At 43.6% G+C, this 22,398-nt stretch overlaps 1 protein-coding gene across 1 annotated transcript; it reads left to right on the forward strand.

Annotated features, from left to right (window-relative positions):
• The first annotated feature begins 16,515 nt into the window (after positions 1–16,515).
• mych (myelocytomatosis oncogene homolog) lies at positions 16,516–20,664 on the forward strand. Its single transcript, XM_044123008.1, has 3 exons — positions 16,516–16,759; positions 17,594–18,152; positions 19,578–20,664. Exons 2-3 carry the CDS (start codon positions 17,609–17,611, stop codon positions 20,102–20,104), a joined length of 1,071 nt encoding a protein of 356 aa, XP_043978943.1. The 5' UTR covers positions 16,516–16,759; positions 17,594–17,608; the 3' UTR covers positions 20,105–20,664.
• Positions 20,665–22,398: the final 1,734 nt, after the last annotated feature.

The raw sequence follows: 22,398 nt of genomic DNA on the forward strand, positions 1-22,398 counted from the left end.
TCAGAAAACACTTGTTATTAATTGCAAAGAATATTTATAGGAAGATATAAGTTGGGGGGTAAAAAAAAATAAAAAGAGAGAAATTTGTAATTGCACACATGGTGCCAAAATGTCCAACAACGGCAATCAATTTGATCAACTAAGATCAATTTCCAAAATGTCTATGCTTCATTATTTAGAATGAAATTGGGTCCAGTAAGTGATCAGAACCTGTGGATTGTTGGAGCTTCTGGGTTTCAGCTGCTGCTTTTAAAGAAAAGCCACATTACATAATGTATTTTATTAGAATGTATAATTTGTATTTTGTATTTTTCACTGTGTGCCATATGTATTTGCTCTTAATAGAAATGTTGATTTTAGACCTTTAATCTGGTACACCTTGTAGTTCCTGAGATATATGGAATTCATTTTAGCCCTTAAATATTTATTTTTGCCTCTCTGGACATTTCGGTTTCCATGTGAGCAGCAGCTCAAAGTTACTGACAAAAGTGACATAAAAGAAATGAGAGACGTGAACTTTGGATTCTTCCCAATAATCTGATCAGATTATTTCCATGGAACAGAAAGTTAAACCACTAAAACCCAGCAGAGAGATGGTTAAGTTGCTCTTCCCCTTTAAATCCACTCGGCACGCTTCGCTCCACGTGCCAGCGGCGCCACGTCAGCCGGCCTGGCTCTGCAGAAACCTGCCTCTGTGTTGGTTTAAAGGGCTGCGGCAGCTGCAGGGCGCATGTTTCTGCAGCTGGAAGCTCTCCACAGACAGAAAGGATGATTGTCTTTTACCTTCTCAGTGTTTCTCTGAGCTTCTGTGACCTCAGCAATAAAAACCCGCGAACTCGGCTACGATTACAGTTTGAAACGGCTGAACGATGAATCTGGTGTTTCTGCCAGAACAAAGTATTTTTGGACACAAAGTGTCTGATGGATGATTCACTTTAAACCACGTGAAACTCCTTCCTAAAGGCAGAAAGGCTATTTCTGGTTAATACCAGAACTTTATCAAACTTCTAAGCAGATCAGCTCGAGTTCAGCCCAATCAGACTGGAGGAAGTTCGGACCCACGGAGCGTTTGGCTGCTAGTTTGTTACAAATATCGTGAAATGTGGTCAGTATTCCACTAATATGGATAAAAGACAAAGCGGTGTTTCCATTAAATAAGAAACACGATTAAAATCCCTCATTGATGAAAAGCCACGCAGCGCCGTGATGCAGCTGCTTCCTGTCGTCTTCTTCTTCATGGATTTCGCCTGCAGCACATCGGGCAGTTGATCATGTGACTCGTATGATTTGAAAAAATGTTTTTGTTGCCATTTTGAGAAATAAACTAATTTCATCCTAGAGCCAAAATGTTTTAGTGAAAGATGAGTTTTTTTCTAAATTGCAGTGTTTCCAATAAGCAAATTTATTTTCAAGATATCAAATCACTCAGTTTGAATAGAAAGGCAGTTACCCGTTTCTTGGAGTATTTAGTCTAAAAGTGAGAAAACGAAGCAGATTTAACAGTGGTTTCCTTTAATATAGTGTGTGTGAACTGGGATCAGTGGTGTGGAGGTCACAGCGTTTAGCTGCGTCACGACGAGATCCAGCATCATCCACAACCGCAGCATCATCCACAACCGCAGCATCATCCACAACCGCAGCATCACCATCCGAAGCGACTCTGAAGAGACTTTGATGAGCTTCCACAACATTTTATTTCCCTTTGAGATTAATAAAGTATTTCTGATCAGCTGAATGTCTGGGAATCACAATCCAATGACTCAAAGAGGAATCAGAAAGTTGGTCATGCATCAGTTTCACTTTCAGTTTCATCCGATAAGCCCAGCAGAAACTCTAATTAAATCATGTGAAGGTGGAAGCTGCTCATGAGTCCAAAAACTCTGTGGAAGGACGACCTTTACGCAGTTCTTTGTACCTTATCAATCCTGTCTTTACTTCATCAGGGGGAAAGACTAATAGAACGGAAGCAGCAGAACCAGAACCACACCACTCAGGATCTGTCCGCAATTCAGAACAGAGCCGACATATTCTGCTCATCCGGGACAGAAACCCAGAAGTCCCAGAAGGACAACGAGGCATTCCCAGATCTCCAAACACTTCTGGGAATCCTCAGGGCCCCAGGATCCCAGGATCAGATTTACGGCCGCAGCACGGAAAGAGCTTCATCTTTCTGAACGTTGCTGTCAACAAAGATCCGATTTCAAACAGTTCTATAGAAAATCATAAGCTGAAGAACAAAGTAATTTAAGGTTACGCTGCAAAAAACAAGAAGCTCCACAAAAATACTAGTTTCTAGTGAAAATATCTTAGTACATTTGAAATAAAATAAAAAAAACTTACAATAAGATGTAGGAGTTTGTTTTAAATCAATAATATTGATGGATAAATTCCGGTTCCACTGGCAGATTATTTCTTATAAGTGAAATAATCTGCAATAGAAATAATACTTCAATATATACCAGATATGTTATTAGAATATCTGACATTGAAAATATGAACTTTGGTATATATTGGTAAGACTTTGTTTTTGCAGAGTAAAAGAGTCTCAGGTCAGAGGTCAACCGAAGAAAATGGATTGGTTCTGGACTGAAATCAAAGAAAATGTGAGGAAGTCTGAAGAATGTGGCTTTAATAAATACCAAGAGGCTTTAGTTCTGCTCACACAGCAGAGATTCCTCCAGTTTTCCTGTCAGAGGTTTCTGTGGAAGTGGGAGTGGGTTTCTAGAGAGCAGTTTGACGTTAGCGCTGCACCGAACCCCCAAGATCCTCATTTCTCCTATTCTGGGTTCGTATCTGCAGCCAACACATTCCCGCCTCAAATAGAGTCAGTGTGTGATTTCAGCGCCGGCCCAGATCGTTTCCCCGCTGATGACACCGTGACGACACCGCTGCAACCGGCGACACCGCAGGGCAGGAGCCTCAGGAGACCCACCAATCAGAACAACCGACCAATCAGAGCAACCGACCAATCAGAGCAACCGACCAATCAGAACAACCGACCAATCAGAACAACCGACCAATCAGAGCAACCGACCAATCAGAGCAACCCACCAATCAGAACAACCCACCAATCAGAACAACCGACCAATCAGAGCGACCGACCAATCAGAGCAACCCACCAATCAGAGCAATCGCAGGAGCTGTTGGCGCCAGTTCTCATAATGTTTCGGTTTAAAGGGATTGTCTCCTGATTCCTCATCTGCAGAAATCACACCTCGTGTTGTTTTCCTGTAGCATAGAGAATTGTGCAGAAATATGCAGAATTATGCAGAATTATGCAAAAATATGCAGAATTATTCAGAATTATGCAGAATTATGCCCGACTCTTTAGTTAGAGTAAACAAAAGATCAACGTAAACCTGAATTACAGGAAAATGAGGAAAAGAAAGCAATCCTAAAGTTTTATCTTTGCTCAAGATGAGACACATGAAACCAAAATGTTTTCCATCCATCAGTGAGAAAACAGTTTGAAATGCCTCGCACTGCAAAAAACTAAATCTTACCAAATATTTTTCTGTTTTTTAGTAGAAATATCTTATTGTACTGGAAATAAGACAAAAGTAACTGTCGAATAACTATTCAGCTTTTTTACGTAAATAGTCATTTTTTTAGTATTGATAAAAATGATTTTGCTTCTAACAAAACATTTTTCCTTTTTGAAGTGAAATAATGTGCCAGTGGAAACAGGAATCTCACCAATAAACTTTGGCATGTTGCTGAATAGTTACTAGTAGATTAGGTTAGTCATATTTCAAGTATAATTACATATTTGCACTGGAGACTAGATTAAATAAAACTTGGCAAGATTTTGTGTTTTGCTGTGTAAAAAGGTACAGCATTGTAAAAAATACTCCTAAAAGTATTTTTATTCCATAAAGTTACTTGGGAAAATATAACTGAGTAAATGTATTTGTTTCCTCCTTTGCTGAGGTGGTTTTAGTCTGATGCTAACAGCAGGGGGTGAATACTTTTGGTAAACGATTAACTCAGTGACTCTGCAGCCAAACGACCTTCTGGCTCTGCAAACACTTCGTCACTGAAGAAGGAACCGAACCGTTCGCCTGCCAGCTGTCCTGCATGCCAGCTGCTGCCTCCGATTCCCAGAAGATGAACCGGTGAACCTGAAAAAGTAGGAGGAGCAGCGGGTTCGTCAAGTTCTTGGGTCGAGTCCCAGCAGAGGAATGTGTGAGGCTGCAGAGCCGCCAAATAAGGACTGGAGAGACTCCAACACTTCCAGGGCCTGAGCTGCTGCTGCTGCTGGAGTGGTGTGTGTGTGTGTGTGTGTGTGTGTGTGTGTGTGTGTGTGTGTGCGTGTGTGTGTGTGTGTGTGTGTGGGTGTGTGTGTGTGTGTGTGTGTGTGTGTTTGTGCCTGGAAAGCACTATCATGTTATCACTCATGACTGCTGGATGTTTTCCAGGTTAAATGTAAACTGTGGCCCATCGTGACCATCAGAACTTTGAGCTTTTATTTTTTCCTGTAGTTCTTAGAAATTTACTACATTTGACTTTTGACCTCCAAGAACTGCTTTTAAAAATCTACTAACATTCGACTCTCTAAGTCTGTTTCTTCCAGATGGTTCGGTCGATCTGGTTCTACTGGAACCAGAACTCCATCATCTGCTCCACCTGCAGCTGTTGTGGTTCTGAGTCAAACCAACCTGTTCCCCTCCTGGCCTGTGGGGGCGCTGCACCAACAACCACTGAAGGAAACCACACAAAAACCTCTGAAGACACTGAGAGCAACTTCCTTCTTCACCAGATGGAAACAAGATGGAGGCGTCAGATTTTAGTGTTGGAGGATTTCTCTTTAGTCTTTGGCTGAAGACCAGGAGACATTTCTGCTGCTAGCGCTAGGCTAGCACGTTAGCTTTGGTTGTATTTACCCACTTCCTCCTTTCTCCGGTCCAATTGGCATTCACATTCAAACTGAACCAGAGTTCAGTTCAACCGAACCCAGACAGAGGTTTAGAGGACCAGAGGTCAGAGGTCAATTAGCATTCACACCTCACTAACCAGACCGGACTTTGACTAGACAGACCAGAGTTGGGTTAAACCGGTCTGAATTGGCCAGGTGGGAATGAATCCTTACTTTGTCCACATCAGTGCAGCTTAAAGACTTGTCGTTGTTTCCAGCCGCCTTTGAGGCGTTCAGACAGAAAAGGAGACGTGAGAGAGGAGGAAGTCATGTGCTGGGATTTGAACCAGTGACGGCTGTGCCAAAGACTCATGCTGCCATACATGGTCACGTTTTGCTCCTACACCCAAACCTAAAGACTGTTGACGCTTCGGTTAACGAACCGATGCTGCGTGCAGCAAAACAGATGTTTGCCATCCTGCTGTAGACGCATGCATGTGGGAGGAGCCTGTTGACTTTGGCCTTTTTTCCCTCTCCCGGTGTTTTTGCCCGATGGAGAATGAAATATTTAGAGAGAATCTTGGCTTTACTCACTGACAGCTTGTCATGTTTGAATGAAGCAGAAAATTCAGAGGCTTTGTGAGTTTGAGGCGTTTCACTGTAGCTGAGCTCTGATGAGTTGCAGTTTGGTGACCTGCTGACCTCTTCGCTCCAACACCAATAAAAATGGTGGCGAATTCACAACTCAGAGAACAGAGTTAAACAATCTCATTGACATGTTCGGTTTTAACTTTCTGACCCACATGCAGAATCAACAAGGAATTGGTTTTATTTCCAAAAGAACAAGCAACAATTGACAGATCTTCTTCTCTCCAGCTGCAGCAATCTCTCCAGCTGCAGCAGTCTATCCAGCTGCAACAGTCTATCCAGCTGCAGCAGTCTATCCAGCTGCAGCAGTCTCTCCTAGTGACCGAGTGCCAGGCCAGGATCAGTTGGGCTGAGTAGCACTAGCAGCTAGCTTTGCAGCAACTCCTCATCAATGCCGAGGAAAGTTTCTGAGCTCAACTCAGTAGAAAATGTGTGGAAGTTGCTTCAGCGCCGGTTCTGCTCATCATCCCAACTCTACCGGTTCTTCTGGAAGGACCAGTCAAATGTCCGCCAGCTGGCAGGTTGCTGCAGAAACTGTGATCAGAGTGTTTTTCTTGACATTTATCCAAATATTGGTTTGCATTCATTAGTTTATTTTGTGAGGACAGAATTAGACAAATTCTACCGCTGAAAGTTGAACTAAATCATTGAAAAGCCCAAATGTATTATGGATTGTGATGGTTGGGATCACGTCGGCGCTGGGCGGGTTCTGCTGAGCGGATCGGAGCAAACAGCTCCAAACCACCAGAAGCTTCTGGACGAGCAGCAGAGAAACCGCCTCATCATGCGCAGTTCACATGTCTCATGTGACGGAGCATAAAATACTTTTCTTCTTTGTGGAACTGAAGTAAAAATAGATCCACTCCTCCCAGTTTGTTCCCGGCGTTCCAAGAATCGTCCAGTTCCGGTTTCAGGAAGCAGCGGCTCCAAGCCGGAGCGTTTTCCCTTCACATGTTGTTCACATGTTGTTCACATTGTTCACATGAGGCCGGCGGATCTGTAGGAAAATCCATCCGCTCTTTATTAATGCAGCGATTTCAAAACCATTCCATGAATTTGACATTTTTTCCAAATAAGCTGGAGGGAAATCTGACCCCTTTACTCTGACGCCTTTTAATAAAAGCTGGCTTCTGAATCATATTGTCCATAGAACGTTTGCGTAAATCTATCAGGACTGTTTGGGTTTGGTTTGTCGTTTGTTTTAGATAACTTTAGGAATCGTCTCCTTGTCTTCAGTGTTTCTAGTTATTTCATCAGCCTGGGTCCAGATGATCCGACACGTCTGACTCTTTGTCCATCTTTCTTTAGTGACTCTAGTTAGGTTATTTCTTTGTTTAGACCTTCTAGTTACTCTAGCTCTATGGCTTTTCCCTCCTGGCTTTTTCTCTTGAGTTTATTACATTTTTGAGTTTTCTTTAGTTTCCTTAGTATTAGACGTATTTCCAGCTCCCTGTTTCCTCCCAGGCTTAACGTTACCCAGATATAACCCAGAATATTTTCTTATTCTCCTCGTTGCCACCTTCTGCTGTGCCATCCACGCTCACCTGCATCAGTTTTCTCATGCAGCCAGCTCCTTCAACGTCGCCGTACTTCACCTCCTCACTTTTACCCACAACTAGCCAGATTCTTGTCTTCTGTTGATTTTCCCCAGTGCTACCAGAGTTCCACTTATTTTGCCGTTTCTCACCTGTGCAAATTCACCGTCACTCCAGACCTCAGGAGCAAACCCCAGTCAGGATGGTCTATGACATCACCACATCTGTTGTGGAAATGCTAAACACGCTCATGATTTCCAGCTAATCAGTTTTGTGAATCCGCCATCTTTTTTTTCTTGCAGGGATTTTTTTAGTCCAAGTTCAGTTCTGCTGAAGGTGCAAATAGAAAAGTCTAAATGTTCCGGATTCATCACATCGCAGCAGAGCCTCTTTCTGGGCCGGTACTGGATGAGCAGTACCGGCCCAGTTACTGGGACTGATGCTGTTTCTCTGCCTGGTAATTAGAGCTCAGGTAACCATGGTGACTAATTACATCCTGGTAAAAGTCAGACTCAGCAGGCAGTTTGTACATCCTAAAAACATCAAACATCATATTTAGTCAAAATCATCAAACTGGATCAATAATATTGATTAGTAATCAAAGCAGCTCCAAGCAGCTGGTTTAGCCTAAAAGGATCTCAGGGTTTCAGCTGTTTTCCAGTTTTCTGGAAGTTTGTTCCAGATCTGTGATGCATAGAAGCTGAATGCTGCTTCTCCATGTTTGGTTCTGGTTCTGATGCAGAGCAGAACCAGAACCAGAACCAGCAGATCTTTACTCCGTTCAGTGATTTATAAACTACCAGCAGTTTAAAGTCTCAGTGAAGAAATGTAGAGCTAGATGATGTAGAACTGGTTAATGTAGAACTGGGCGGTGTCTCCATCCTCCTGGTTTTAGTCAGAACTCCAGCAGCAGCGTTCTGGACCGTTGGGTTGTCAATCATGCCTGTGAAGACGCTGCTGCAGGAATCAAAGCCACTAAAGAGAAACTGAAGCCTGGATGAGTTTCTCTGGTCTGAGACTTTAGTCTCTGGTTCTGTAAATGTTCTGCAGCTGCTACTTTGACCGACTTTGGAACCAGCTTTATGTGGATCTGGAGGTCAGTTGAGGCCCAAGGAGCCACCTGCAGCTCCACTTTCAGTTTTCTGGGTTTTAGTTGCAAACCAACAGCTTCATGATGTTGGTTTTGCTTCTTCCTTCGGTCAGAGCAGAACTCAGATATGTGTGCAACACTCTTCAGACTTGCGACATGCTAAGTCCAGAACCTTCTTGACTTTCTATTATTAAGCGGAAAGAGGAAGAGGGAGCCGGGCAGTTGGGGTTCTGAGGGCCTCTTCCTGTTCCTGTTCCTGTTGCTGTCATGAATGAGCTGGTTTCTCGTAGACAGAAAAGGGAAGTGGAGGTCGCTCACATGCATGAATGAATGTTTGTTTCTCATAGGCTGGATGTAAAATGAGGGTGAAGTTTCACGACCTTAGAGGTGTAAAGATGTGTAAAGATGTGCAGAGAAACTGCCTGGGTTTGCTGATGGTGGGCTGGAAATGTCCTGCAGGTTTCAGGACATTGAAACGAGTGTCACTGACGTAACTCAGCGGGTCTTCAGCTCTGCAGGGCCGAGGGATTGCTGCAGTACAAAAACGTTAAAACTTACCAGGTAGTTTGGTCTGTAGTGCAAATGTCTTATTACACATGAAGTAAGACGAAAACTAACCTCCCGAGACAAAAACTCGGGAGTGGGAGGAGTTCAGAGAGGCCATGGAGAAAGACTTCCACAAGGCTTTGAGGCTTCAAGGCTTCAAGGTTTCGAGGTTTCAAGGCTTCAAGGTTTCAAGGCTTTGAGGTTTCAAGGCTTCAAGGCTTCAAGGTTTCGAGGTTTCAAGGCTTCGAGGCTTCAAGGCTTTGAGGCTTCAAGGCTTCAAGGATTTGAGGCTTCAAGGCTTCAAGGATTTGAGGCTTCAAGGCTTCGAGGCTTCAAGGCTTTGAGGCTTCAAGGCTTCAAGGATTTGAGGCTTCAAGGCTTCAAGGCTTCGAGGTTTCAAGGTTTCAAGGCTTCAAGGCTTCAAGGCTTTGAGGCTTCAAGGCTTTCAAGGCTTCGAGGTTTCAAGGTTTCAAGGCTTCAAGGCTTCAAGGCTTTGAGGCTTCGAGGCTTCAAGGCTTCTGGTCCACCATCCGGCGCCTCAGGAGGGGGAAGCAGTGCGGCACCAACACTGTTTATAGTGGGGATGGTCTGCTGCTGACCTTCACTCAGGACGTTGTGGACCAATGGGCAAAGACCTCCTCAATCCCACCAACATGCTTTCCATTTACTGTTATAAATCTGATTCACAGCTACATCCGCTAACATTCACAGTGAAGCAGCTTCTCTACGTTCATTTCTGCTGCAAACAATCTGATTGAACGCTGGAAACGATTGTTGTTGTGTTCGAGTTGTGCTAAAAGCAGTTAGCCTATCAGCAAAGTTATGCTAGGCTAAAATAGTATTTAAAGCTAACATGCAGCAGCTGATGCTAATGTTAGCATCCACATTTGTGGAGAAGCTCCTTGGATGATCTGAGAAACTCTGGAAAGTTGAACTTTGCTCTAATCTGATGGCTGGTTGGTTATTTTATGTTTTATTTAGTTTGACACAAGCGGCGCTTAACGCCTTTAAAGGTTTGCATACAATCTGCCCCCTAGTGGCAGTTCTTAGAATTTAAATAAATCATTAAAAGTCCAAAGTGAACATGGGGAGAAAGCTGAGGGGCATTTCTGTGGAAAGGGTTCCTGAAACGTTTCTCTGCTTCCATGGAAGTTCTGTGTGTGTGTGTGTGTGGGTGCGTGTGTGTGTGTGTGTGTGTGTGTGTGTGTGTGTGTGTGCGCGTGTGTGTGTGTGTGTGTGGTACCGGTGGAGCAGCAGATAGTCTGTATCTGTCAGCAGCTTCTTGCTGTTTCAGTGACTCAGTTCTGGTCCAGATGGGCTGATAGCTCGGTAGGGTTGAGCAGCTTCTGTCTTCCAGTGATTATCAGCGCAGATTTCCTTATCTGTCCTGACACACAACTGATGCTCTCACACACACTTTCCCACACACACACATGCGCACACACTCACACCTGATTTAAGTGGTTAAAACACAACGATCGCTCTCGCTGCTCAGCTTAAATATTGACCCTGCACTGCAAAACCTCAAAATCTCACAAAAAATGTATCTAGTTTTTAGTGGCAATATCTCAGCACACTTAAAATAACACACACTGTAAAACCTGACTCTCTTTGTTTTGAAATGGTTACATTTATCCCAAAGTCCACCACAAAGCTTCCGTTGAAATTTGAAGAGCAGTTCATTGCAGATCCCAACAAGCTGGTCAGGAGAAGAAAAGGAAATGTTTTTATGACAGTTTATGATATTTAAATAGCAAAAACTGGGAAGCCTTCTGGAAGAAGAAACATCATGGAGGAAAAGAAAAGTTGTGAATGAAGGGATGCTGACAGCGTGGGAAAGAGGAACTGAAGAATATAAAATAACAGGAAGAAGCGATTTGTTCCACAAAATGACCAGAGACTCGGCCTGCTGAGAAGAAACTGAAGCAGCTCTTCACGTTTCATCAGCTTCACCTCAAACTACGATAAGAAATGAACCACAACGATTCTCTAAAGCGCCAAACATGGAAGGACGAGGTTCATGTTTCCTGTCTTTCTCCGTCACATGAAGACATCAGCTGGAAACGATTTAAACACAACAAAATGTTTTCATGAGAAACTCAAACTGAACGAGAAACGAGTTCTGGTTTGAAGCTGAGCTGCATCCTGACAGACGGTTAGATGGACAGACAGACGGATAGACGGACAGACAGACGGACGGATAGACAGACAGACGGATAGACGGACAGACAGACGGACAGACGGACGGACGGACGGATAGATGGACTTCACATCTTAAGGCAAAAAGACAAGAAAAAATTAAAGACATGAATGAATGTTGGATGGATGATGATGATGATGATGATGATGATGATGATGATGATGATGATGATGATGATGATGATGATGGTGACTTTTATTCGTTTCTGTTTTCAGTGAAGAAAAGGATCTCAAACTGAAAACTGTTGAATGTTTTTTCATTTTTCCATCTATCAAAGTTGGGGTTCAGATTGGGTCAGGGTCATGTAGAGGGGTCAGGGGTCAGGGGTCAGGTTTCGGTTTCTGATCATCCAGTAATATTTAAACTCCTCTGAGAGAAGAAACCAGAAATGTGTTAATCTGTAAAAACTCATTGCAACATGCAGCTCTGGGGAAATGCAGCAGGATGCATTTTTATCAGTTCCTGGCAAAGCTGTGGCTGCTTAATGAGTCCCTGTAGCATGCTGAGCACACACACACACACACACACACACACACACACACACACACACACACACACACACACACACACACACACACACACACACACCACATGAAGGCTGTTTCCCAGAAGGAATGCAGCGCGGCCGCCTGCCTCTCTTCCTGCCTCGTCCTCCAGCAGCTCATGGAGTCGCTCTGAATGCTGGGAGGAAAACTCCACCCAAACCACGTCAGGCCACATCAGCTGCTGCTGCTGCTGCTGCTGCTGCTGCTGCTGCTGCTGCTGCTGCTGCTGCTGCTGCTGCTGCTGCTGCTGCTGCTGCTGCTGCTGCTGCTGCTGCTGCTGCTGCTGCTGCTGCTGCTGCTGCTGCTGCTGCTGCTGCTGCTGCTGCTGCTGCTGCTGCTGCTGCTGCAGGTCAGGCCAGACGAGCCTTTTACAAACATAATGCTCAGTTCCCAAAGAAGATTCTCAGCCAAAAACTTCCAGAACTTTGAGTTTTAATTTCTCAGAGGAGTTTTTGCTGGGGGGCCCCACATCAGAGGGGCCCTTACTTCCACAGGGGCCCCTTGTCTAAAGCCTCGTTTCTCTGCAGTCTTTGTGTCTGCATTGAGAATATATTCATTCTCTTGAAATGATGGAAAACTGAATTACTAGAGTCTTCCCAGCAGGTTTTTAGTGTTTTCGCAGTGCGGTGGATTTATTTACAGCGCTGCGGCGCTAACATGCAGTCTGTCATTATGCGGAGAGCCGTAGTTCAGGAGGAATGAGGGGAAGATGTTTCAGGAGTTTGTTCCTGCTGATCGGAGACAGAAAGTTTCCTGAAGCCCAAATGAAGCCGGTGGAGTTCTGATGCTGCAGATTCACTTCAGACAAAATGAGCAGAAAAAAACGAGTTCAAGAAACTAAAACGACCCGAAGAACTAAAGAAACAAAACTCTGAGCAGCAGGATCTGACAGCAACCGAGACAAAACAGACGCAATGAGGAGGGTGACTGTTGATCTGCAAATACAGTGAACTGAAGATGGACGGATGTTTCAGGAGGAAAAGTTTTACATTATTTCCCAGACCAGAGCTTGATTGGCAGCAGAGTTAGCATGAGCTCATTCAGGAGCCGCTGGCCTAATCAAAGCCTGCAGCAGCCAGAGGGGCAGAATGGAGATCTACAGAGGATCCTGCACCATGAGAGGTCTAATGAGGAGGAAACTCTCTCTCTCACACACACGCACACACACACACACACACACACACACACACACACGCACGCACACACACACACACACACATATTTTTTTACTTTTCATTTTTATTTATTGTTTTTTTCATGATCTCCACGAATTCATTTATATTTTAATATTTACTTTTGTTTTTGTCTTCATGTTCATCAACCTGCCTCTTCAGCAGAGAGAATAAAGTAAGGCAGTTCAAAGTGCTTTACATGATTAAAAAGGAAATACAAACAAAATAACAGACCAAAAGAAAGAGTAAAAGACAAAAAAAAGAATCTACTGTTCTCTAAAAGTATTTAAACTAGATGCTGTTCAGATAAATATATACGTAAAAATAAAAGCTACATGTTTCTGTTCTGGAAGAAGTTTTTCTTTATTCTAAGTTGGTTCTAATTCTGGGTTGCAACAATAAGAGTTTCTCTGGATAGTAATTTAAAAAGTATGATCCTGGTCTAAACAGTAAGTACTACACAATTTCTAAAAATACTGATCAACTAGAATAATCTAAAGCGTGTATTTTAGTATAATCTACATGCTGCAGCATTCTCTTGTTTTTATATCTATATCTGTTTCTGTCCCTGTTTAATAAAACATTTCATTTTCTACATGCCAAACAAACATGTCCACATTAACTTGTTAACTTGTTAATGGCCTAAAAGCAGATTTTTGTATGTTTCTTGATTTGTACTCGCTGTAACGTTGTGTTGTTGTTGTTTTAATAAATCGACTTTTGACTCGCTGGAACAAGAAGATTTTCAGCGAAATGATGTTGAAACCCAGAATTAAGCAGCCAAATATCCACAGATGTATGATGGGAGTCATTAAGTCTGCCAGCAGGTTGAGCTCCGCGCTCTGCCTGTAGGTGGCGCTTTATCCCACTCATTTTGTCCTCTGTTAAATCAGCGGCTGCTGGCCGCAGAGACAGACTGGTGTGTTCACGCTGCAGCCCCGCAGCCCTGCAGCCCACCCGCTCGGTGTCCAGCCCTCATGAATCACAAAGGAGAAAACAGTCCGTTGGTTCCCGCGTGTGGATGACGTCACGGCTCTTTGTGTTCAAATTTGTGACTGAATCACATGAACAGCGAGAATCATTGAATGTTCAGAGTATTTAATGCACGTGGCTCCACTTGTGGCATCGAGTTCACGTGAACAGAGGCTGAGCTCACTCCCATTGGCTGCTCGGCTTGTTACGTAACCCTCCGCTGCTCTGCTGGCTCAGTTTCCACGCAGGAAGTGATCAGAGGAGAAGATGGCCGACTACCGTTAGGCTGTGAGCTCCAGCAGGTCAATAAAAACCCTGGAAATGTTTCAGTTTAAGGTCTTCAGACCTGATCCAGGCACACCTTCATAGAGACATAGATGTATATCGTTTCTAGCTATGGCTGCCATTTTGGGAGTGGCATTATTTTTGAAGACATAGCCAGCACACTGCAAAAACACAAAATCTTGCAAAGCGTTTTTTTGCCTAGTTTCCAGTGGAAATATCTTACTACACCGAAAAGAAGACCAAACTAATTTACAAGTAACTTTTCAGCCAGAAGGGAGCTTGTTTTAAATGAATAATTCCATAATATTGATTTTAAAAGGATTTAATTCCAACTGGCAGATTTTTCAGTTATAATGAAATTTTTTTTCCTGTTATAAGTGAAATAATCTGCCAGTAGAACTAGAACCTTTTATCAAAATTAAGAAATTATTGAGCTGACTAAGATGTTTGGACCAGAAAATAGACCAAAAATACATGGTAAGATTTTGTGTTTTTGCAGTGCAGAGCCCTGCTTGAAAAGATTAAGTTAAGCTGTGATAGTCTCCTGTTTCAAACCAAATATGTAATAAATTAGAAATACAAAATGCATTTTTAAAGAGCAATCACCTTCACTATATGAGCATTATATTTTTCTGTATTATAACATAATTACAAATAAATTCATATTTAGCAAATAAGACATTTTGATCAACCCAGCTGAAGGGTTGTTGTGTCCAGCGCTCATTGGACTGGAGATGGAGACGTTCTGGACAGACACAAACACACACATTTACACACACACAAGACCTATTAGGACAAGTCAGAGAGCAGTTAACAGTCAGGAAAACATGCAAACTTCACACACCTGGGATTCAAACCCACAGCCTTCTTCTTACAATGGAGAAGTTCTAACAAAAGATTGCTAAACATTACAGTGTTAAAACATGTAATCTGAAAAATAAGACAAAGGGGTTTAATATCAACTGTTAAATATTTTGTTTTTCTTTTTAGGAAACAAGATGGTGAAAGACTGAATTAAACTTAGTCGCTTGGCATATTTGGCTGAAATTTACGGAGCCCTCGAGGGGACATGGGAAATTATTTTTCTTTTGCATTCCCTCAAAAAAACACTTCTGCATTCTCTTGCAATAATGTCCTGATCAGTTCATGTGGCAAAACTGAATACGGTAAGCCAGAGGTTCCCAAAGATTTTCTGGGCCCCCCTTTGGATTACAATAAAATCCCCCCGAAAAAGGAAAAAACATCAACTGGGCACACATCGTTCAACCAGACATAAATCTTTACACATATTTAATTTTCAAACTCCACTGAGGTTTATTTCACACTTCAGGCTGCAACAAAACAAACTACAAACCGTCTTTCCAGTGAAACACTTTTGTGTAACAGTTTTGTTTTGTTTTTTTCATTCATCCATACAACTTCCCGCCCCCCCTGCAATGACACTGCGCTTCCCCAAGGGGGCGCTCCCCACACTTTGGGAACCACTGCTCTAAGCCTTTTTTAAGGGGCCATTGTGCTCTGCTTTAATAGAAGGCTTTTGTGAGATTTTTCTATATAAGTTATTATCTTGTTGTGAAATATCTGGAGTTTTATATCTTTGTATTAAGAATAAAAATGCACCACAAACCTTTGATCTAAACAGAAACTTTCCGTAAGTAGGAAAGAAATAAAAATACATCCACACTTGGACTATTTCTGGGTTATTGTCGGGGTAATGAGTCATCTGACAGTTTTGATTGTGTCTCTTTTGTGTTGGTCTGAATGGTTTAAAGGGCCGTTTTCCTGTACAGTTCCATCTCAACCTTAACAGACATAAACACGCAGTGAATAAACTGATTTTCAATCAGTTTTTTGCACCAAAGAGTTAAGAATAGTGGCTGCATTAAGGATACTCTAAATTGCATAATGTTCAGTGGCATGTCCTCTTCTCAATGTTGTTTTGAAGGATGGCTCCATCTTCTTCTATAAATATGTATATATGTGAACTTCTAAGTTAGCATAGGTGACTGTATACAAATAGACCAGCAAATATTACAGTAAGCTTACTGGGAGGGAACGCAAAAGCAAAGGTTTTCCCCCTGTCTCCTAAGAGGGCTCTGTAGAAATTAACTGGAATGACTTAATTTGTATTTTGCTGATATTTTTCTTTTTCATCTTTGTGATTACCATTATTAGTTTTTAAATCCATATAAAATATATCACATGTAATTAAAGGTAAACTTCTGAGTCTTCTTTACTATAAAGACCCAGTTTAGAATAAGGTTTCTTCTGCTTTCCTTGGAGAATTTGCCTGTCTCAACATGGCGGCGGCTCTGCCGTACAGGTTCTGATGGTCGCACGCAGGATGGACTGTAAGTCAGATAGCCGCTTTTTCACCGCTTCGCCCCACGTGTTCACTTTTTGCCGCCACGACTTTCTCAGAAACCGAGTGACCCATATACCCCTCCGCGGTAGTTCCGCTTCACGGCCGTTTTAACGCACGTTGCGCTAAATATCGGCTTCTGCGCCTGGACTTTATCCGCAAAGGGGGCCGCTGCGGTTATTTAGGCGGTACTTTGGCTCACCACTAGCAGCTTTTTTGCTGTTTAGTGAGTTTTCGCGGGTTTTTCATTCGTGGCGGAAGGATACCGTCGCGGCGGTACATATAGCCGTTTTCCAGCCACACCCACAGTGTTGTGCTGCTGCAGCGTAGGAGGAGACGTGGGCCCTCTGTGGGACACGCAGGACACGCTGGACCGGACACTCGTGGATTTCCACACAATGCTGCCGTGTTCCAACTTTCATTTTACACGCAGGAAGTTTCATTTAAGCAGAAACATTTAAGAGCACGACCACTCCGCGTGGATTTTATTGGACAATTTCAATTTTCCCCGTTTTCTTCATTGAGAATTCCTTCTTTTAACTGCGGACGGTAAGATTCTGCATGCGTCTTTAATACAGTTTCTGTAAGTCTTCAAGCACGCCGCATGCCGTGCATGTGACCCGTGGGCTGCGTGGCTGCGTGGCTGCGTGGCTGCATGCTCCCGGCCGGAGAAAGCCGGTTTCACGTGTGGCTCCGCAGCGGCACGTCAGCGTTTAAATGCCCCGCTGCTCATGTGCGTAAGGCTTCATTCACAAAGAAAGTTAAGGGGAAACTAATATTTACGTGACTCCACTTGACGTCAACACAACCAGTTGTTGTTATTATTATTATTATTTATTTATTTATTTATTTTTTATTTTTTATTTATTTTTTATTTTATTTTATTTTTTTATAAGAAAAAGTTTCAGAAAATAGTTTTTATGTTTTTTCTCCGCAGTAAAAACTAAAGTTGAGCAAAACCAGTTTTCCAGTTATTGTTGGGTAGAAAATGGAGTGTATTAGTTGTGCTGGGCAGCTTTAACTGACCACGCTGCTGCTTTGTTCCCCGCTGGTTCCGACCCAGCGGGAAGCCCACTCCACGCTCAGGACCAGTAGAATTGGTTTGGGTCCGCTGGGTTTGGTCTCACAGAACCGGAACCGTCAGTCTCTTGTTTTGTTTTTTTGGTTTTGTTAGTTTAAAGTTTCGGGGAAAAAACCCAAAGTTTTTGGTCCAACTGTTCTGTGACGTCATGGTGTGTAGAGGGGGAGGGGGCTGAGAGTAAAGGGGCGTGGCCAGCGTGATGTAAACAGGTATAAGAAGCGCAGATGGTTCTGGGGGTTTCAGTAGGAGACAGCGGCTGAACTTTAACTAGGCCGGCGCTATTTTCTGGATTTTCTTCTCAGGCTTCGGGACCCAAGATGTTGACCAGTTTGTCTCCGGACTGGCTGAGCTCGGAGCCTTTCATGTTTGAGGACGTGCAGAGCTTGATGGAGATGGACTACCCCACCTCGCTGCCGTACTACCCCCCCACGCCGCCGCGCTCCCCCCCCCTGAAGCCGGACCAGGCTAAGCCGCTGTCCAAAGAGGACCAGCTCAGCTTCATGTCCGACATCCTGCTGGAGGACCAGGACCTCCAGCTGCTCAACTGGACCAGCGACCTGTTTGGCGCCGCCGAGCGCGACGGCGACCCCCGGACGCCCCCGGACGAGGCTGCCGACGACGCCCTGTGGCTCTGCATTTCGGAGAAGCTGGATGAGAAGCTGTCGGTGCTGGGCTCCAGCCCGCTGCTGTCCGCCATCGACACCAGCATCTTCGAGGACCTGGTGGGCTCCACGCTGGACTGCCACGACCTGATGGCCGCCGCGCCGGAGCAGCACCAGGCGCCGGACCAGGGGGCCTCAGAGGTCACGTCAGACTACGGCTCGGCCGGCGGAGAGACCTCCACATCCTCTAGCGACTCCGGTGAGTCCGGCCGACTTCCTGCCTGACCCGACTGCCAGCGGCACACGTTGCACTGCAAAAACACAAAATACAACCAAGGATTTCTGTCTGCACTGAAAAACACACACACACACACACCGCCTCACCAAGGACTTCAGTGTAGTTTCTAAAGCTTCACCTGAAATAAACTAACCTGAAAGTAACTTTTCTGCAAGACACTAGAGCAGGGGTGTCAAACTCCAGTCCTCAAGGGTCGCTGTCCTGCGTTTTTTAGATGAGCCACAGGTACAAAACACCGGAATGAAATGGCTTAATTACCTCCTCCTTGTGTAGATCAGTTCTCCAGAGCCTTAATGACCTAATTATTCTATTCAGGTGCAGCAGAGGCACATCTAAAAGTTGCAGGACTGCGGCCCTCGAGGACTGGAGTTTGACATCCCTGCACTAGAGCTTCTCTTATGTCATTTATTCTTGAATAATGATTCAAATATGTTTTTCACTCAGGAGAAATTTATCCCAAGTTATAAGTGTAAAAATCTGGCAGTTTATCTAAAACATGAAGGATTATTTACCTAACTGTTTCATTACACTTTAAAAGAGACAAAAATAAGATATTTGGACAAGAAACTAAAGAAAAAATACTTTCAGATTTTGTTCCTGCAGAAATCATTAGCAGCTGACAGGCTGGTTTCTCACTGCAGCAGGTTAAAATAAATTTTGATTCAGTGGTTCTACCCGACTTTACAACTTATTAAAGGAGGATAACTTTTTTTTAAGATCTGCTGCTCTTTCTAAATGAACATCTCAGCCACAGCCAGCTTTGTAATAACACCCCCAGCCCACAGGGGGCAGTGCAGCGGTCGGCCAATCAGATTGCTTCAAAACAACCAGCACTTCCTGTTGGGAGTTAAACATGGCGCCAGAAGGTCAATTAATGAAACTATTTTAGTCATCGATGAATATATACAGACTCAATAAAGACCAACTGCTGAAAAAATGTTTTCAGAAAAGTAATTAAGCCAAAACTACAAAAAGTAAATAATATAAAAAAACTAACTTGTCTAATTGGGATTTAGCCAAAGCTCAGTCAGTTTTAGTTTCACTTAATTCAAAGCAACACTACGACCTTAATGCATGTTGGGAAATAAAATGTTTTACTTTAAAAAAAAAAATAAATTTACTTATTTGCCTCTTTATGTGTATCTCATAAAAATCTGTGTGCCAATATTTTAAGATTGTCAAAATAATCAATCAATAAATAAACTTTATTGCACCTGCAATAAAGTTGAGCAACATTTTGTCTGTTGGGAGTTGGAGAGGAAATGCTGCCTAAATCTCCATAAACCAGTTTTTGTTTTTTAATCTCCAGTTTGATCAGTTTTTATTTTTTTAGTTTTTATGAAACGTTTGGCGCTAACGTTTGTCCTCCGCTCCGTTTCCCCACAGAAGAAGAAATCGATGTGGAGTCGCTGGAGTCCGTGGGCTCGTCCAGCCCGTCGCCCGCCGAGCCGGCCGCCCGCCGCCTCAACCCGGAGGAGGAGCAGCGCGCCATCCAGCTGCAGCACAACTACGCCGCGCCGCGCCCCGCCTCGCCGCCGCCGCCGTCCGTCCACAAGCGTTGGCGAGGCGCCGACGGCTCGTCGCGGATGCATCACGCCACCGGCAGCTCGTCCTCGCCCTCTTCCTCGTCTTCTTCCAGAAGCTCATCGGAGGACGAGGAGGAGCGGCGGCGGACTCACAATGTCATGGAGCGGCAGCGGCGCAACGAGCTGAAGAACTGCTTCCTGCGCCTGCGGGACAAAGTGCCGGAGCTGTCGCACAACGACAAGGCGTCCAAGGTGGTGATCCTGAAGAAGGCGCGGGACTGCATCTACGGCCTGGAGGTCGAGAGCCTGCGGCTGCGGTCGCGCAGGGACCGGCTGCGCGCCAAGCAGGAGGAGCTGAAGGCCCGGCTGGAGCAGCTGCGCCGGTAATGCAGCGGGCCGCGGCGCCGCGGACTGAGACGCACACAGACAGAACCGGCTCTGCTGTCTTTCCCCCTCCGGACGCCAGACTGGAGCTCGGTCTTCCCAGTGAAACTCGAGTGTTTCAGGATGTCTTGCGGCGCTCCAGTTGGGCCGGTTCCTGGAGAAACCCAGTGGCTGCAGAATCAAACTGGACATTTTGTTAAAGCGACAAACCGGACGGCCGGTTTGGAAAAGACGTTTTCTACGCAGAGGTCCTCCTCGTCAGGTTTTATTGGGCTTCAGCAGGTTCTAGTTGGTTGGTCCTGAAGATCCAGTTAATTTAAAACTAGTTGTAACTAACTAAGTAACTAAGTTGCCTTCTGTGTGTGATGAGCTGTTGGGTTAAAGGACGTTCAGCTGCAGCGGCGGGTTTTCGCCAGAAGGCAGGGATTTGAGTTTATTTTGTTCCTCTACAGAAACGTTCACACACCTACCTCCACCTGGCTGCAGTTAGGGCTCTCCTTTTATTGTACATATTTGTAAAAGTTTTTTATTGAAAATAAATTATTTTGGTAGTTTGTTTTGAATATTTGGAGACAAAGCACCTTCTTCAAAATGAAAATAAAATGAAATATCAGATTTGAAAACTTTGTTTGTTTTTTTTGACTTGCTGAATGTATAAAGTGTTTTTATAACCAACCCAGAAGGAAATATATATATATATATAGATATTATATATATATTATATATATCTGGATAACTTGCAGTCCTTGAATTTGAGGATTTCAATATCTGGTGTAAATATCTTTTGTTCCACATTGGAGAAGTTCAGGTCAACGCGTTTGGAGTAAAAGTATTAATATAAACATTTTAATACTGCAGAGTAATGGGGGAAAAATGACTCCAAAGAAATGAGGAGTTCAGTTGGACACTTTTAAAAAAAATGATTAGATATTTTTAGCTAACACACATTAGCTATAATCAGTGATGGCATAGTCACTTTGAAAAGTAACTTTAATCAGATTACTGATTACTCCTTGAAAAAGTAACTTGGATTCAGAAAGTAACTAAGTTACATTAAAAGTAACTTTTTTAGTTACTTTCAGCAGCTGTGAAAATCTCATTCATTGAGTTATTTTATAAAGTTAACATCAACGATGTGTTTCCTCTGATGAGGTTGGACTGAAGGGAAGATTGTTTACTGGTTACAACAGCACAAAAAACTTTAGTAATTTGTGTTTTTGTGTTTCTGTTGTCTGGAAAACTAGAAATGGGATTTCAGGCCCCTCTCCCCCCCGGCCCCAGCCCCAGGTTGTGGTTACGGCCCTGTTTGCTGCCGCAGCTCCTCCTGCGGCTCCACAACTCAGCTGGCTGCACAGATTTGTGCCACTTATCTTAATATTAATAATTATAACGGCGTTTAGTCGCACAACTTGACGGACTCGTTCATTCGTGGCTGTTTTCACGTTTATTGCGTTGTTCATTTGGTCTCCATGTTTCCAGTTTTCTGGAGAGCAACGGAAGCTCAACGTCATTCAGAGGTCAGAGGTCATATATTAACAAGACGTTAGCAAAGACTCAGCGGGAGAGTAAAACTAACTGGATGTTAGTTTTAAAAATTGTTGATGACTCAAAAAACCTGGAAATTGTCTGTTTTCATTAAGACAACAGTCCAAAGCCCTATTTATCTTTTGGATTTTTAATAACATTAAGAACTGGTTTATTGTTACGTAAGTAAACTAAAAAAAAAACACAATAAACTAAAGTTTTAATCTTTAATTTAATGAATTTTCTAACCTGCCAGTAGTTTAGATTTGATGCCACTAATCCTTGAATTGTGCTGTGACTGTACTGGCAGACGCTTGCATGCAGCACACTTTGATTAAACTCTATGTGAAGCAGAATATTTTGACTAAACTTAATCATCTCCCTCCTCCTTATCGCTCCTCTCCACTCCCAGGTAATAGAGGTGTGCAAACTTTCTCCTGGGTTCAAAGTGTGAGGAATCCGTTCTGTAAATGAATCTTTATCTGCACAGGAAGATATTGGTTGTTCAGAGGAGCCTGGAGCCGCTGCTGCATATCTGCATCAGTGTCCACAGTCCAGCCAACACACCTGACTGATCAGGTAATCAGGTCGTTGGCGAAAACCCGTGTGCATGAGACAGTATTTATTTCATCCAGGTGTTTTCTTCAGATTAAATCAGTTTGAGCGAACAACAAACCTGGAAGTCCGATTGTTTGTTATTTAAAGTCACTGCACCTTTAAGAGTGTGTGTTTACAGGTGTGTGTTTACAGGTGTGTGTTTACAGGTGTGTGTT

This window comes from Gambusia affinis, linkage group LG07 (assembly GCF_019740435.1).
Source record: "Gambusia affinis linkage group LG07, SWU_Gaff_1.0, whole genome shotgun sequence".
Taxonomy (NCBI): Eukaryota; Metazoa; Chordata; class Actinopteri; order Cyprinodontiformes; family Poeciliidae; genus Gambusia; species Gambusia affinis.

Excerpts from the sequence above, each read along its gene's own strand:
- mych (XM_044123008.1), top strand. The coding sequence starts at position 17,609 with ATGTTGACCAGTTTGTCTCCGGACTGGCTGAGCTCGGAGCCTTTCATG. Across the intron at positions 18,153-19,577 it reads CACATCCTCTAGCGACTCCG|AAGAAGAAATCGATGTGGAG; the intron begins GTGAGTCCGGCC and ends GTTTCCCCACAG.